The sequence below is a fragment of the Haliaeetus albicilla genome, chromosome 7, assembly GCF_947461875.1.
Source record: "Haliaeetus albicilla chromosome 7, bHalAlb1.1, whole genome shotgun sequence".
Lineage (NCBI taxonomy): Eukaryota > Metazoa > Chordata > Aves > Accipitriformes > Accipitridae > Haliaeetus > Haliaeetus albicilla.
Genome location: NC_091489.1, coordinates 24,527,727 through 24,545,866, shown reverse-complemented (window position 1 = coordinate 24,545,866; position 18,140 = coordinate 24,527,727). Strand labels below are relative to the sequence as shown.

The 18,140-nt window shown below is 37.7% G+C and overlaps 1 protein-coding gene across 8 annotated transcripts in view; it reads left to right on the top strand.

The window, feature by feature from the left end:
- L3MBTL3 (L3MBTL histone methyl-lysine binding protein 3) overlaps positions 1–18,140 on the top strand; it is an 86,654-nt gene extending 68,514 nt beyond the window's left edge. For 7 of the 8 annotated variants that reach the window (XM_069787373.1, XM_069787379.1, XM_069787380.1 and 4 more), the window contains exons 17-22: positions 1,770–1,916; positions 3,446–3,610; positions 7,577–7,668; positions 12,572–12,735; positions 13,787–13,849; positions 16,246–18,140. In XM_069787373.1, the coding sequence (XP_069643474.1) occupies positions 1,770–1,916; positions 3,446–3,610; positions 7,577–7,668; positions 12,572–12,735; positions 13,787–13,849; positions 16,246–16,389 (775 nt within the window). In that variant the 3' untranslated portion in view covers positions 16,390–18,140. The remainder of the gene's footprint in view (positions 1–1,769; positions 1,917–3,445; positions 3,611–7,576; positions 7,669–12,571; positions 12,736–13,786; positions 13,850–16,245) is intronic. The other variant, XM_069787374.1, reaches the window with a different exon arrangement.

The window sequence follows — 18,140 nt, the reverse complement described above, 5'->3', positions numbered from 1 at the left end:
ACTGTCCTGTGTCAATCCTCAAGGAGTGGCTGGCTGTATGTCCCTTGAAAACACTGTACAGGTTGTTGTGGAACACCATCTGCTTGGAATGGCCTTAAACGGGGATCTCATCTTGATTAGAAAAGCAGAAATCATATTCTGCTGGTATGTTTTTCCTCCATAATTCAAGTTCAACACAGCTATAGAAGGATTAAAAAAAAAAGTTGATAATGTCTTGTTTTCAGATGAACCAACTGACAGAATCAAGACAAAATTGGACTCCCTTCTCAGTAACTCCAGAAAGTATTGACTGACTTGGCCTGTGCAGCCTTAAGGAATTCTTCTTTTACGCTAATGCTGAGAGAAATGTGAATTTCCATCAACTTTTTGTTTATGTTGCCAAGACCAAAATTAGATTACTAATATTGGTCCAGTCTGGTGATAGAAGTTGATTCATACACACTGTGAATCCAAAGCTTCATCCGTAAAGGAGAAGGAGAATGTATGGCATATTTTGAATAAAAGGCCTTTTTTTATTCTGTGCTTTGTAAAATGAACATGATAATGGAATCTGTTGGTTTTCTATTTAGTTTTTGTAATTTGGAGGTGGCAGGGCATATGGCTCGCAAGCTAGACTTGTTTATATTAGACAGTACTGTTTGGAAATCATGCATGTAACAATCAGTGAAGCAAATACAACATTGCAGTACTTTATGGAAAGGCAGATAGTTATATTCTTGCAAAGAAAATAAACAAGATCCCAGGACATGGGTTTTTTACATTTTACCATTGTAGAGGTCCTTGTAATAATACAGGTGAGTAGGAAGGCATAATTTTAGATTGCAGTTAGTGTCATGGCTCATGAACCACAAATAGAGCATTATGTATAGAGCCTCTCCTAGATCGTAAATAGAGATTTGAAAACTGAGCATGTTGTTATTCACTGTTGTGACATATATATACCATTCAGAATTTGGGATATTGTCTTTGAAGTTGAGTATGTAGCCTGACTAGTCAGTTGACCGTTGCACTGCATTCTTCTAAAGGCAAAATCCTAGTTCAGACCAGTGTGATTTGTGTTGCTGTTCGTCCCTTTCCTACCTCTTGTGGGAGGTATGACTTTCGTATTTGTTAGAGTAGTATTTACAAGTCATTATGAAAGCACAGTGTCAAATTCTCTCTTTCTCTAGTTGGAGTGTAGTGAAATAGGGAGTGTTGAATGACAGAAAAGACTGAAAATATCACAGTCTTTTAATGGAATATCACAAAATGTCATTTGCAAGGATGGGGCATTTGCTGCAGTAAGAGGATGTGCAGCATTCCTCGTACTGTGCCCTGGCAATGCAGGTTCTGTGTGGACATTACGTAATAGAAATGCTCTCCTTTGCAGGAAAAATAATCATGGGAATATGATTTTGTTTGGAGAGAGGTGGGTATAGTCAAAGGCATTTATTGCCTGTGTATTATGTATAAAATAACCATTAAAGGTATGAGAGAGCAGGTTAAACATTCCATCAAGCAATTTCCCACAATGTATGCTATAATATAAATTAATACTTTTATGTTACATAGATAGTTGTCAAAAGGAAATGCAAAAAACGTTAAGGTTTTAATCAATGGATTTATTAACATTTTAAAGTATAACTACTTAGTGCATTTTTTTCTAATCTTTATATTAATTGGTTGCATCTGGTTCTAAAAAACTGGTCTCTGATGTCATTTCATTTGTACTAAGTGAAGTCAGTAAAGTGTCTGAGAATAAGGAGGCATTTCTCTTCTTCAACTTCTAGTGCAGTCAGCTGCCCGTATTCAGAGATGAACTTGAACAAAGAAAGCCTCTTACCTGACCGGTTGAGCGGGGAGATGCCTGCAGCCAGTCCTGTCCCCAGAAACAGAAAAGTGGAAGCAAGTGAAAGATCCACCTCTCCTGTAATCAAGTAATTATGATTGAAGCAATGTCTGACTAACAGCAGTACTTTATTTCAGTGTTCTGCAACGTAATTTGTAGTTGTGTAATGGCTGAATGGTTTCAGAAGGGCCTGCCTATTTATCTGCATTGTCAGGTACAGGAAAGAAATGGTTTCATCAGTGCTTATAGAGAAGGTCACCAAGCTATCAAAGACTGATACTGATTTTACTGTGTATGATTTAACAATAGTTCAATTTCATCTTCAGTATAACTATCTAGACTACTAAGTGGTTAAGTGGAATTTAAAATGGAATGTTTGCCAGTTGGTTTCATGTAAGAAAATGATTTATTTGTGTTTTCTTTTGTTTGCTGGGGTGGCCTTATTGATGTGACTGTAAATTAAGGTTGCTCTTTGAAGAACAGTCACTATAAATTGTCATTATTGTGGGAGTGGGGAATCAAATTACTGGGAGCGGGTTTTGCAAAAACAATGCTAAAGTCTGTAGACGAAGCTTCTAGCAGGAGCACTGGGAAAAACCAAAGGGATGTGATACCAAGATTATGATTTTCAGATTATGATTTTTCTATCAGAAATTGTGGACACTGACTCTTGTGCTTATTTTGGGCTGTGGAGATACATAGAGAATTTAAGAAGGAAAGGAAAAGAAGAGAGGCTTTCCATTCTTTTCAAGGGCTACGTTAATGTAAATGTGAAAATGGGAATGTTCGTAGTAAAGATTTCCAGTTCCCACTGTAATGAACACGTATTTTCAATAGATGGTATATTCAAGGCGCTCGCCTGTTGCTTAGGACCGACTGACCCATGTTCAACTGCTGTTCACATGGAACCCTGTTCCACTTCGGCCTTCAAAGCTCTCTTTTGAATATTTGCTACTACCACCAAGATCTGCACCTTTACTTTCTCAGTGACAGTTTCAGCTTCATGCTTTAAAAACCAAAATATTCAGCTGCCAAAGAGCGCTGCCTGGTTTGATTGTTCTTATAAATGTAGGGTTGTAGAAATCTGAAGTGACTTAATTACCCTCTGACAGGTAGCGTGGATACCATTCCAGTGAAGCCCGCAGCAGTTTGAGCAATGTTCTCTGTGACAGGGACTGTGTCAAGTGCTACTTTTTTCATTGTCCCAATGAAGAGACTGCATAACATTTTTAAAGGGTCCTGGCTGCACAGCGGTTATATCATGGAAGGGAGAGAAGGGATAGGAGGAAAATGATACTTCAGACTTTTCTTGTGTTTTACAAATATTTGAAGTAGATAGCTTATTATCAAAAATAACATTAGGCAAATTCTGTTCCTGTTGAATTGCCTAAACATTTTACCTTTTATTTCATGGGGAAGAGAGTGATTTCTGTATTGTGATTTCTAAAAATCCCAAGTATGCAATTTTGCTGGTAACAAATAACTTCTGTGTTTCTTAAAACAAACAAAACCCTTGTCTATCTTCAATCTAAGGACTCTTTACCCATAGAGAAAATAAGTTGAACAACAGATCAGCTGCTTTCAGTTTTAAACATTTTGTTAATTTGTTTTAAACAGTGACAGAAAATGCCCCAGCCCTGGTCATGTAGGTATGAAATCTTCAGCTCACAATCGATCATCTGGGAAAACTGGACCAGAAACAACTAAGCAGGAAGATGCAGAAAGTAAATCTCCTAGCAAGAAGCCCCTGTTATGTGATGTAAAAGAAAAGAAAGCACCTGGGTAACTATAAGTTCCTTTCAAAGTACACGTTGTTTGGAGTCGGTCCGTTTAAAATACAACTTACCAGGCAATGCAGTACAGTGATTTGTCCGTGGAACTCTTGGAAGCAGTGGGGAAGGACATGGAAGTTCTGCAGCTGTCATTATATTAGAAATAGGGGGGAAGGGAGTGTCACAATGTATTTAAGAAATGCATATCAGAGAGGAGAGGAAAAATACTACAAGACAGAGAAATGTTTGAAAGTTGAGATCCTTCTTCCCTGCCTCTGTGTACAAATATGTTATTGTATATGTACAAATATGTACCTACATTTAAAAATGAGAAGTAATTCCTTAACTAGGATTTGCAGTATCTTTTTGACAAAAAATGTCATGAGGTAGTTTCCAAGCTTGCACTGGAAAATAATATTTATGGTATAAAAAGGCCATCTTTGAAACTACGAAGATACGATTCAGTGTTTTCATAGGGATATGTGAGGCAATAGAGTTCCCTACATTTTTAATTAGTTAGAGTATCAGTGCATTATTTTATTGGCTATTTTTGTACAGAAATAGAAGACACCCTGGAACCAGAAGTGTCATTTGTTTTATATTTACATCAGCTACATTATCATATGTTCATAATACGTGAACTGTAGTGTTAGCAATAATAGTGTCTTGAGAGACTTTGGAGAGTTAGTATTATACGGTAAATACCTCACAGTAAAGCTGATGATTGAAACTTAACTGTTTTATTAAGAATCAATTAAATCCTCTGAAACTCCTCTGCAAGATTTTTTTTTTTTTTAATTTTTTTCAAATTGGGTTAACCAGATCTGGCAGTGTTTTATGATTTCCCTTCCTTTTTCCGCTAGATTTTTTTTTCTTCTTTTCTGAACTAATTGTTTCCTTTATTCCAAAAACCTGTACTAATCAAAAAACAAAATAAAATTTAATGTGTAGCTTTTTGCATCTTTTAAAATTGGTCAGCTTTTCTTTAGAACACTCTCACGTTATTTCAGTCAGGTGATAGTGGTCAAATTGTATTGAAAAAGGTCTAGTAGGAGCATCAGGCAGTGTTGATATAATTTCTATACCACAAATAAATAGCATTCACTAGTCATACTCAAGTGAATTTAAACAGCAAAAAAAGACAGAAGACAGTTTTGTGTGTAGTTTTGAAATAACCTCTGTTAAATAATAGTTGTCATTCATCACTTTAACCGCAGCTGTAGTAAATTCATCTTTTTTTAGAAATAAACTTTGACTTTACAGACTATCTCTTAAAATTAATTGAAGAACAATTTTTTTCTTTCATTTTTTATAGAGTGTTATCTTTATGAAGACCTAAAATAACCAATACATGTGCTATCTGTTCACTGTATTGAGTCATTTTCATTAAGAGAATAATAGCCTTGTGCCAACTTTGAACTACCCAGAGGCTTTGCAGTTTGTATTTGAACTGTTTGAATACACCAATGACTATCTGCATTTTATCATCTAGCTTTCCACATTCTTTATGTATCCATGATAGTCAGATAGAACTTTTAGATGAATAAACTTCCTTTGAAAAAGGTGTGAAAAATAGTGTTCACATTTGGTATATATGAACTGCTATAGCTATAAAATATTGAGCATCTGGTTATTGCAATACCCAGTGGATCTTTTTAGATGTGTAGTCAAAGTACACGTGCATAATTGAAGACATAGATACGTATACTTGCGTGTTCTTTAGCTGCAGTGCTTGTAGTGTGGATTTAATTATGTTTGTCTTCAGTACAGTTGTGTATACCTTCATATTCCAGGTAATCTTTTGTTTCATAGAAGCCCTTGATGGAGGAGCCAACCTCATATGAAGCCAACCATGAGATTTATTTTGTTGTGTTAAATCTAAGTGGTACTCAGCTAATCTCCAGTTCCACTTACTCCTTATCTTCCTTTTTTTTTTTAACTAGTAAGAGGTATCTGTGCATACAAACCATTATACTAGAAAATTTTGGTTTGCAAAAATATGTGTGTAAAAACTGCAGTCTGTCCCTCTGGAATGTTCCTGAGATTAAAAATCAAGATAAAAATTACATGCCTACAGCATATTCAATTTTAATTTGAAAGTATCTTTATACTATCTTCAGAGTAGCAAAAGAATTTCACTGTAATAGGAAGTCAACTCTGGAAATAATTACAATGAAGGAATGAAGGTGAACACTCAGGCTTGGGAGTCAAATGGTACTACCTCTTAAAAGAAAATTCAATTTATCTTCCAACCCCATCCCCAAAACCTTCAATTCATGATACTATCTTGTATTTAACTAGTGAGATAAAATTTCTGGATGTATGTTGCTATGAAAACTGTCCTCAAGAAAATAGGAAGATACATGTTTCCTCACAGGTTTTGGTGATCTCTCTTCCTTATGCTGAATTACAGTAATCATTTACTTTGGCTTTGGAATTAATTGCACTACTTTGTAGCATCTTACTTTAGAAGTTTTCTGTGTTTGTGGAGGTTAGGAAGATAATTTTAAATTAAATAAATGCAGGTGATGTTTCTGAGGAAGATACTGTGGAGAAGTTCTTTACAGCACAAGAAGGCATGCCTGCTGTATGCATTCCACTGGCCTTGCTTGTTATACCATTACTATTTGTGCCCTACCATACTACAAAGGCTGGATTTTCTGGTTTGTTGTGTTCATTTTGCACCATTAGTAGTGTGTGGAACATATTTCTGTTGATGTCAGTGACCTTGCAGCTCCTAGCTGATTTATTCCCAAATGCTTACTTGTATTTAATACTATAAATGGTATTTAATATATAGATTGTATATAATAGTATAAATGTAAACAATGGAATTAAACAGGTCTGGTTTTTCTGTGGATTTGTGTTTTGAGGTTAGCTAATCTTGACATCTAACAAGGTGTTAGCTCTAGTTTGGCTTTTTATCTGTGTTTGGGACATTTGTAAAGGGGTTCTTGTTGACTGCTTCTCTGGTAGATAGTAAAGCATGAGTTTGTGTAGTGGGCTTTCTTGTAGTCTTGACTTTAAGACCATTGTCTGGTGCCTATTTTTAGAAAATGTTCATTACGTGCTCAGAATCTCTTAGAGCTCACCATCTGTGATGGTTTAGTGAGAACTGGCCAAAGTGTTGTCAAGTTCTCAAAAGCAGAAGGAAATAAATACACAGATAATGTCAGCAAGTTCATATAAGCTTCATTTCTGTAAGAAAGCAGACTTGAAATACCTTCTGAAGGCAGAGTTTGAAAAGGATCTTCCCAGGGGCTGACTTTTAAGATGCAAATACACCCCACCCCTCTTTGAGAAGTTCACTTGTTTCCACCTCTCTTGCCCCATTTTTCTCAATAGGGGGAAGTCATTCCCTCTTTGCAAATGTTTGGGCTGGCAGAGCTGAGGGAGCAGCCACAGGCAGCAGGCAACTAGCGGCTCTTTTAGCTGGATGAGAAGTAATGCAAAAACATTTACAAAAGAATACAGATATTTTCAGTGGGATCATTAACAGCTGCACAACAGTGTGTCCATATAGTGCTGGAGTTGGTGTGGGGTGAAGATGAAGGTTGGGCAGAGAAAAAGGAGTAAGCGTTGTTTCAGACAGCTCCTGAAAATGGCCTGGATAACCAGTAAGGCTTTGTAGGAGATGCAGCTATATATGTGTTCTTCACTCTTCCCATCTTCTGCTGTGGACACATCCACTGCCTTCATTTGTACATTTTCCAGTTTCAGTTATGAAGTGTGTTGATATGATTCATGTAACTTAGTTTACACTACTCTTGAGACTTCATTGCAAAATTCATGTCAGTAGTCATGGCATCTGCGTAAGTCAGAAGTTAGGTCCTCTCTTTTTTTTTTATTTTATGATGCTACAACATCCTTTGTGTGTGAATCCTGGTGTGTTAATAGCATTGTTAGCAAGAGATGTCATCGTGCTTAGTGATTTTTATGATGTATTAATAAAAAATGAACATCTTGTTTTCCTCAGTGGAGTACTACAAACAAAGGACTCCATAAAGAACAAAGAGTGTGAAGAAGAGGAGACAGAAAATAAGTTGCTCATTTCAAATGAGTTTAAAGGTAAATTGACAGTATTTCCTTTGTTTCATATTAAAACCTGCAGAACTAAAAAACATGATACTTTCTGAAATTCTTCATGAAACTACATTGCAACTTATCTTCCACATTCACTATTTGTGTCCAAAAATTTGACAGCAACACTTTTAACACTGTGTTTCTTTATCTTGTAATCATCAAAGGCTTTGCCAAGAACTTTATTGCAGTTGTAAAGATGAATGCAAAATGTATACTGGTATAAAAAGTTTCATTTCAAGAATATTTTTTTCACTGACTTTTAAAAATAGGTAATTAAACCAGTCTGAGTTGTAAAGGTATAACGTTTGCTTATTGCTTCAGAAGTGTCTTGAAAGAAAGTTAAAGCATTTACACATTACAGGCATAATGCAAATTTAAGCTGACTTACTCAACCCAACCTCAGTCTGTTGTGCAGTCTGATACAGCAGCCCATACACAGAATGGGCCCTTTCTTTTTCATGAGTTTTACAGAAGGATGGCTAAAATTTTTACTTCACTGAAAAACTGGAGACAGTCCAGTGGAGGGCCACCGAGATGATTAGGTGGTTGAAGGACTTGACATACAAAGAAAGGTTGAAGGAATTTGGGAAGGGAAGGCTTGGAGGAACCTAGCCACGGTCCTCCAGTAACTAAAAGGTAGTTACAGAGAAGATGGAGGTACCCTCTCCTCCAGGATGCGCAGTGGTGGGGAAAAAAGGGAATTGACACAAGTTGCTTCAGGGGAAATTCTGTCTGAATATAATGAAGAAGCTTCTCACCATGAGAACAATTGGAATAGGCTGCCCAGAAAAGAGGTGGAATCTCTCTTGCTGGAAGTATTTAGGACTTGGCTTGACAGAGCCCTGGGTAACTTAGTCTAATGCCCTACTCTTAACAGAAGGTTGCATCATACGGTCTCCAAAGGTCCCTTCCAACATGGACTTTTCTTTGGTTCAGGGATTCTGTACGGTTGTGTGTACTGCTGTGTCAAAACTCTTGGCTGTTCACTGGTCCAGCTGGACAGGTTGAAGGAGCTGTTCATTATTAATTTTTATCCTCATTGTTTAGAAAGAATACAGCGCAAAACCAGAATGTCATAGTCTTATATTTGACAATTATTTTGCATGTGTGAAATTTAGTATGTCAGGCTAGTTATTGGACTGAGTCAGTGTATTGTTTCAGTGCAGCTTTTGCTGCAATAATTTTATTAACTCATGCAAGTTCAATGAGAAGCTAAATGTCTTGATTTCATAATTTAATTCCTTAAATTTTTAGATTTTTTTCTTCAGTAATTTGTTGTGCAACACAAAATTTGTAAGGCTTTCATCAAAAATCTTGAGACTGGAGCTACATTTCTTAAGTGAGCTCATCCTTGTAAAACCCAGGAAATTCTTGGAGACTAGTAGACCATTGTGTAAAGATAAAATTAGGGTAGTGTTTTATTTTCAATTATTAACCTCTGATAAATTTCTTTTATCTTAAAGCATCATTTGTCTGCCAGCGCTTTTCAGATAGATCTAAGAGGCACTCTGAAGAGTGTGTGAACTATGAAAGGTTCCATCTATTACAAGAGCTGTGCAAAAGGTGTAAAAAAAATCCAGGTTCCTACGGTGTTTTTAAACATGATGTAGTTCAGAATTCTGGAGAAAATGAAGCATTAAAAGAAGAATCTCTCTAAAGCAGATGAAAGAAAGAGGTTTTGGCCATTTGAAGTATTTTGTTTCAGCAGAATGGGAACATAATGTTTTGATGTTGACTTTGCATTGTATAACACAGTACAAAAAATTTAAAATCAAATAGTTCGGAGCATTTTAAATTGTCTGCAGTTCTTTTTTTATTCTAAGAAAATTGGCCTGATTTTGTGAAGCATTTTGAGTTTGGCAGAATTGACTATTAGGATAAAGTTTCACCAAGAAGCTCTGCTTAGTAAGATACATTTTGGTGTAGGGTCTTGCATAATTAGGTTTATAAAACTAGAACACTTTCTTACATTATTGTTTAACAAAGTTATCCTTTTATACCTCCTTTTTATGCACATAATTTTGTGCCATTATTTGTTTAAATGTGCCATAATACTTAATCGTTAAGATGAAAATGGATCATTTGCTATCATAGTCAAGGAAAGCTCAAGCTAAAATAATTGCAGTTGTGCAGGGATAACAAGGTGACATTAAGTATGAAGAGGAATGTAGAGGCAGGTGGGCTGATGCTGAAGCAAAATGCCAGCAGAGGACAACGGTGGTCAGAGTTAAAAGTGTGAATTTACTGCATCTGGCTCTGCTATCTCGCACAGAGCTGGCAAGCAGATTTTGTTTCCTCACGTGGTTCAAGGAGCTCTTTGTGGCTCTGTGATAAAACCGGCTAACCCATGGTGCACCTCAAGTTACTGTTCTCCTAAATGTCCAAATTGAGACAGAAATTGGAATACATCACCTGCTTTCTCTGGCCCACAGACACAGATTGCCTCTGTATGGGAAACAGGGCTTGCAGAGCAAGGAATACCAGAGCATGACGGTAGGGAGAACTTTTAGATGTGTGGTATTACAGCCATAGTTTGTAGCCTAAATACTGTGCTTTGCACTGTCTTTTGCAAGAAGTTACCCATGCTAAACCTAAACTTCCTTTTGTCAGGGATGTGGTTATACTTCATGCAGGGTTGGGGACTTTTTGTTTTTCTTTCCCTCCATCTGGTTGGGTAAATTGGCACTTTACATGCTCCTTTTGTGCTGTTCATCTTACCTGTGAGGCAGATAAGATGCAGGCTCAGAGGCAGAGGCATTTTTGCCCACATCCTCAAAGGCATTAGGCACTGCATTCCTTTCCATGTCAGTAAATAGAGCTCTTGAATGTGAATAGCTGGAGTACACAATTTAGCATCATGCAGTGTCACATTAGTGAACTTATTTTCTGCTAACCTCATTGATAACCAGCTGACCTGTCTTTGCTTGAAGTTTTCAAAAAAAACGCAGCATGGACAGATGCCCACCATAGATTTTTCATCTGGAACTGTTAGGCTTTGACACAGCTGTAAACTATTGAAAATAGAGATATATGGGATAGATAGGTAACCTTAGCTGTCATTGCTGCTACTCAGTATGCATGTACCTGTATGCTTTTAAGTATGCATATGTTTAAACATGTGCAAAAACGGAGTGCAATTTGCTTGGAATTTTGTTCACGCAGTATTTTCGTCTGCTGTTTATGTTACAATATCAATGTATTACATGTTTTGTGAATGGAAAACAAAAAAAATAGCTAAATACTTGTATTTTCAACTCTTAAGAGACCTTTTTTAGAAAGAAAAAATCGGGTTAAGGATGGGGAGGGGATTCAAGGGAACAATGAGAAAGCTACTATTTGGTAAAATAGGGTTTATATTCAGCATGCTTGCTGCCTTACAAGACTCTTTTCTTTTTCACTGAGATTTGTAGTAGTAGTAGAAACTCGTAAGGAACATTTGAAGAACAACAGTGAAGTGTAAACAGACATTTAGGGAACTCACTTCCAAGAGTATGAGTATGATGCTAGGAAAAAATTAAGGAATCTATTTAAAAATTTAATCAGTGGGCTGACAATACTGACTAAATGGCTTAAGAGTCAACTTCTAAATAATGGACATTGATATAAAATGCGGGTAACTCTTGAAAGTAACAAAAATTTAAGCTAGAGGAGCAGAACAACACAAGCAAATGTAATCATATCCTATATTGGCCACATTATGTATTCTAGACCAGTCCCACTGTGCTGGCAAAAATCTGTAATAGGAATTTGTACCCTAGTTGTTGGGCACAAATGTATGAAAACTAGAACAGTAAGGAGAGGGGAGTACTGTGAATAATAGCAGCTTCCCAAAAATGGAAATAGAATGGAGCTGTAATAGAAGTGAGTGATACAAACAAAAATAGCACAGGGATTTGTGAGTGATTGCATGAAGCCATGTTAGTAAGGAACATTAAGCATAGGTTCTTTGTTGGCTTTTTCATTCAGAAATGAATTCCAGAGGTTTTCCACATTTTCACTCAGCAACTGGGAAGCATTCAGGGCTGAGTTCATAGCAGGCATGTTGCTTTTGCATTTGCAATGGACCTAAATGAACGTAGATCTCTTGCGCAGTTTGACATCATTCGAGGGATGCCTTTTCCCTCTTTCCTCCTACACACATCTGCAACTGCTGCTGCTCTGCAGAAAGCAGCAGCAACAGTGGCATGTGGCTGAAGCCACCCTCCCACCAGTACGTTATCTTTGAGGCCGGTGGGATGGGAGCTCATTCCTTCCATTATGGATAAGTGAGATAAAAAGGGAAATGACCTTGTAAAAAAACCCATAGCAGCATAGAGGAGTTAAATGTTATTCTCCAAATAAAACATTCCGTTAAAGTGGGAATGGGGAATTTGCAGACATTTGTGGTTTTTCCTCAGAAGAGCTGAAAAACATTTTGTTGTGGATGAGGCATAAATGTTGTGTGGGCCGGAACTGTACAACTGATTCACTTGGAATTTTGTATCAGTGCAGTGCTGCTTTTGATGAAGTTATAACAGCTCAACCCTGGAATTAAGTTAGCTCTTGTACTACTGTACAACTATTAAATGTGGGTGTGATTTATTGTATCAAAATATATAAAATTATTTGGCCTATGGTACGTCAACAGTTGGGTTGGCATAGGATTGTGTTGTGTTGGAAGAGACTTTTTCCGTGTAAGAGTAGTTACATTTATATAGACACAATATAATCACAGACATACTAGTGGAAGAACAGTCATGGTATTCCTCTAATTCTGGTGTAAGCACAACTGTACAGCTAGTGTAGGGAGGCCCATATATAGCAATGGAAATGAATGTGCTTTTACTGTGACTGATCTCATCACTGACGGAGGGATTTAATGCTTGTTTGTTGCTTCCTGTTGTTGAAGATACTGAAGAACCCAGCACACAGAGGCTTCTTTCTCAACCAGTTATTGTGTCTTCCAAGTTGCAAATCCCTGGCCTACCCTTGCGCTGGGAACAGCAGAGCAAGCTCCTTCCAAGTGTAGCTGGGATCCCAGCCAGTAAAGTTTCTAAGTGGAGTACAGATGAGGTAGGTTTCCCCTGTATCTTCTATCTCACTGCCACTGCCCTTGAAGTCGTGGTTGATTCAGAGCTTTAGATTAGCGCCATAGATTAACAATAATGCATTAGTACTCAGAGGATTAGAGTCAGCCAGACCTAATGTAACAGATCCCCAAAATGCCCGTTCAGGTGCTACCCAGCCTTGGAAACAGTAAGTATTAATTCATATGTGTATAGACAGGTATAGATATAGATAAACATGTATGTGTGTGTATATATAAATATTCACTGGGGTTAAAAAGGGAAAGAAAAGTGCTGAATGTATGGCCCAGCAGATCAGGTGATCAAGGTCTACACTAATAACATCTAGCACCCACACAAACATTCTGGAGGAATGGTTTAGGGGTCAGCATGGACCAAGGAGTTATTCCTGGTACATAGTTCGGATGTGGCACACTGTTTTGGAGGATGAGGATATAGTGCAGAGAGGAACGGTATGAATATAGTCAGGCCGTGACACCTGATTTCAAGATTAAAGCCCTGTCACTGTTAAAGTATTTAATAATGCTTGGACAGACAGGGTCTAGTCCCTGCTTTACTTTCAGAAGTACCTATGGCTAAGGCAGTTTTCTGCACCTGGGACAGTTGGATATGCTCTAATCAGAGAAAAAAGAAGCATAAACTTTGAAAAAGGATTTGCTAATCTCTGTGCTGTAAAACAAAAAGAAGAGGAAGGCAGCAACCGTTTTGGTTTGTGAGAAGTGATTCACAAAGAAAAGGTTCATGGTTCTGCATCTGCATGGATAGAATAACCTGAGTAATTTTGAGGGAGCAGCCATATCCCACTCTTTGATGTCCTGTGGACAAAAGTGGCACGTGATCTTTTACTTTGTAGATTTTGTGAATCCTCTCCTTAAAAACCCAGCTGCGTGACTCTATGCACTTACAGAAGAAGGTGGGACACCTAATATGAGGCTGTAAAAACAATAGCTAAAAAACTTTAATGATTGTCAACCTTTAAGACTGTTTTGAGAAAACACTGGTCTTACTAAATCTTTTGTTGTATACTTTGGTGGCAGGTCTCTGAATTTATACGGAGTTTACCAGGATGTGAAGAACATGGCAAGGTGTTTAAAGACGAGGTGGGTGAATTTTATTTCAAAAAGACACAAAGTACAAAGCTTGGTGGAAAGATTAATTTTATGTCATCATTAAAAATACATATAAAGTAGTAGGATGAGATACATGTTTAAAGTCAGATGCAAATGTATCGAAGATTAGGTTGGTGTGCAGGTCATGGAGTGGGAAGGAAGTAAAGAAGATAAAACTAGCTAAGTGTCAGCCAGGTCTCTCATGCTCCTTTAGCTTTGTTACTGCAACTGAAATTACTTAGAACTAATGGTAGAAGATGAGGAACTTCATGATTTACTACTGTTCTCTCTTAATCTGGTTTGAGGAAATTTAGAAGTATGTTATTTTAGTTCTGCAGGATGTTAATAAGTAAAATAAAACAGAGCAGTGGTTCAAGATAACCACCACTTAGCTCTTGATGCTCTTCCTCCTCATACAGCCAGTTTACGAATATGATTTGAGTGTGCGGGAAGTGAGAAGATCTGAAGGCTTGTGATGAGGTTCAGAAGAGTGTGGACTCTGTTCGTAAGCACGCCAGGCATGCCCTTCTGGTGTCTGAGAAGATTGTTGTGCCAAAGTTGTCATTAGGAAGTGATAGGGCTTTTAGGTACAATAGGCCTTTATAAACTAGGTCGGCTTTTTCTTTTCCTCTGAGGTTTGTTACTCCTCTTAATGCTTAGTTTCAAGAAGGCTGTTTTGTTACAAATTGCCAGAGTGAATAGTTCAGGTGATTATCCCAGTGAGGCCACCTGAATGGGCAGAATCTGATACTGTAATATCCCAAGTCAGCCAGCCTTTCTGGTACTTAAACTTGAGAAGGCACCTCCTGAGGAAGATGCATACAGATGGCCTGCTCATCTCCTGCAACAAAAGTTTTCAGGCTGTGCTGTAAATTGTAATGACTATTATAGTTACATATCAAAGAACTGACAGGCTGCATCTCTGGGCATTTTGCACTTGCTTAGATGTTAGGCATCTTACAGTTGCAGCAGGTATGCAGGCCTAGATCATCCCATATATCACTTAGGGCGTCTCACCAATGAATTTAAGATCAATAAAAGCTGGCATACTGCTAATCAAGTCAGTGGGTGGGAAGTGCCACAGAGATGGATGAATCCTAAACACTTTCATTCTCAGAGGTGTAAGAAAATACTTCCCCTCCTTAGGATTCAGCCTCTCAGGCTTTGTTTGTGAGCAGTAAATTAAACTGCTCCCAGTGAGACCAACCAGCATGGACTGGCTGGCATCAGTAAGTCTTTCAGTAGGTAGAAGGTGCTGGTTCAAATTTCTGCTGTGGAAGTGAACCCTCATCCTGCATATATTAAGGTGCTGCAGAAAGCTGGGCACCCCCACATTAGCCCACTTCTGGTTCCGAGCCCACCCAGGCTGGCTGGCTTTGTGCACGAAATGAGTAGAAACTGTGGTAACTGCGTGATGCTGTTCTCACTGCACTGTTCCACAACTTGCAGTGCTGGGAGGTACCTTGCAGGCTTCCTTTGCAGTGTGTCTGATTCAGAAAGCTTGTCTTCTAGTCCAACCGGAACTTAATTACACTGTTTTTATCTCAAATTGGTATCTTTAAGCCTAAGCAGTGCTCACGATTTAACCACAGTTGGCTTTTAGGCCTAGCTATCCTGGTTATGTTTCACTGAAAACTTTCTATAGATACCTAAGTGACCTGAAGTTTACACAAGAAGCATTGGCCCCTTGAAGCCCTTGGAAGTAAGGGCCTTGTGGCTCTTCATGTTCAGATTTAGCACTCCTGCTGACAGAACAATTTGCCTACAGGAGAATATTCACCTGTAATGTTTATTAAAATAGCAACACTACAAAGCTGGCTGAAAAAATATTCAGTGTTTTGAAAAGTCGTGTTTGTGTCAAAGAGGCAGTTTTATGTAGTCTGGCCCCTGTTTACATCGGGGACCAAATTTGTTTTAATTTGCTCTTTAATGAACAGAAAGGGGTAGACTGAAGAGGGTTCCAGTTCTGTAGCTGGGAGTGAAATCCAGAAGCTTTTGTATGGACACTTGCATAAAAAGAGTAGCTAAGATGTTAAAAAGCATTACTGTGCTGCAGTACAGTTGAATTCTACTTCATTTACCCATTTTACTTTTCAATAGCTTATACTTTATACTGTCAGTATGAAAATAAGAACTGGTTAGCTAAAAATTAGCCAGACAGTTGTTTTCAAGCAGAAAGAAGATCATCATCCTGTTCTTTTGGACTAGCTGATCTGTCTAAAAGGTTGAAATCAAAGCTCTCATGAAAGCATTTGAAAGTGTTTGTATTTAGCCATTCCTTTACACTGTCTGAAATTGCTGGGAATTTTCTTTTCATGTTTTCTGAAACATCTATACTGCTGCACTGTCAGACCTATTAATAGCTTTGTGTGTTTTTTCTTTTAAAGCAAATTGATGGAGAAGCATTTCTGCTAATGACCCAATCAGACATAGTCAAAATAATGAGCATTAAACTGGGACCAGCTCTAAAAATCTTTAATTCCATTCTGATGTTCAAAGCTGCAGAGAAAAACTCACACAATGAACTTTGAAGATAATGGAAAATGTGTACGAGCCAGCTTTCGCCACTGGAGCTCATGTTTTATTCAAAGCACAAAGACTTGCTAGAACTGTTGAGTAAGGACTCTCAGAAAGGAAGACACGTAACTTCAGCACTGGTGGACTATTTATATTCTCCTAGAGCCAGTACACATCTGAATCCTTCTGGGAAGTGTTCAAGCTTTTGAGAAGGTACTGTGTAACAACCGAGTCAGCTAGTCTTATTTACCAAACTAATGGCGCTAATTCTCCATGGATGGTTAGGATCCCTAACTTTCTTTGGACATCAAGAAAACGTTCATTAATTATTTATGCTGTATTATATAAGGGAACATTAATATTTTCTAAGAATTCTTGAATTCTACTTCATGTATCCATTTTACTTTTCAGAAGCTTTTACTTCATACTATCAAAATAAAAACTGATTAGCCAAAAATTAGGCTACAGGTAGCCGGATGAGACTGTTATGGCTAATACGTATTTGTGCCATAGTTTAAAAATGAAACACTTAATGTTACATACGTGACACTTTATGCTACAGCATATAACTTTACAGATTATAAAACTGTCTGTTTGCTTGTAACAAAACAAACCTTGTTGGGGTTGAAATTATAATGCTTTTTTGATAACTGAATGTTTTTACTTTTGCACGATTACAAAAATGTTATGTGAGTTTTTCCACCAGCATCTTTAATGTATTTTACCAAAAGATCAGTATAGAGAAGGCTGCAATTGAAAAATAAAGTTTGACTTCATAGAAGACTTTTCGTTTATGCTGCACAATAGAGTCCCAGCCTTTTACATGGGAGCCTGCTACAGTCCCTCAGCATATGAAGGAAAATACATGTATTTTGAGGTAAGGACATGAGCAAAAAAGAAAATATATTCATTCATGTCTGCACATGCTGGTCTCCAGTATAGTTACCACAACAGTGGAGAAAAACAGTGTGCTAAAGGTAAGACTGCTACTCTGGCTTCATATTCAACATAGGTTTGTTTTCCCAATGGTGGGAGAATTCTTTCACCCACCACTTCCTAGTTGGAAAGTCTTGATTTCTAAATGAGTAAGGCATGGGGGAAAGACAAAGCACGGAGGAAAAGGATACTTAAATGCATATTGGTGTATCAGCATATCCTAGGTGCGTTTCACTGCGTCATTAGCAGGCTGCAGATGCCACCAGCAGGTACTTAGGAGAGGCAACCTTCTTTCTTGGAGGATTATTATAATGATTTGTCAGGGAAAGCGGTTGCACTTGGTATATATACGCAAGATGTAAACCAGATGCACTTTAAATAAGAGAATGCCTAGCTACCTGTATATTGAGGACTGTTCCAGAATGTTAGTTTCGCAAGAAGAGAGAGAAGAGTTGGATCAAGATTTTTGGCAGCCCTCTTCTTAGCACTGCTTTGGGCAGTTGTTCAGCCTTTAGAGTTGAGAACAAGCAGAGCATTTCTGTTGCACAGAGCTGGGAGAATTTTACATCTTCCCACAGGTTTTGCTAGGCTGTTCTTTGGGTGGAGTTCCTTAAGATTCCAAGAACTCCCTGTGCCCCTTCCAGATCATGTAGGTGAGTAGTACCTGCCATAGTATGAGGTGAAACAGGGTCAGTATAAAGTAAGTTGCATTGCTCTGTTAATTTCCTTCCATAACATTGCATAAATAATATTTTTAGATTTTGTTCAATATTTGTACATTCAAATTGCACTCTTATTGTACTACAATACAAATAAAACCTGAACTGGA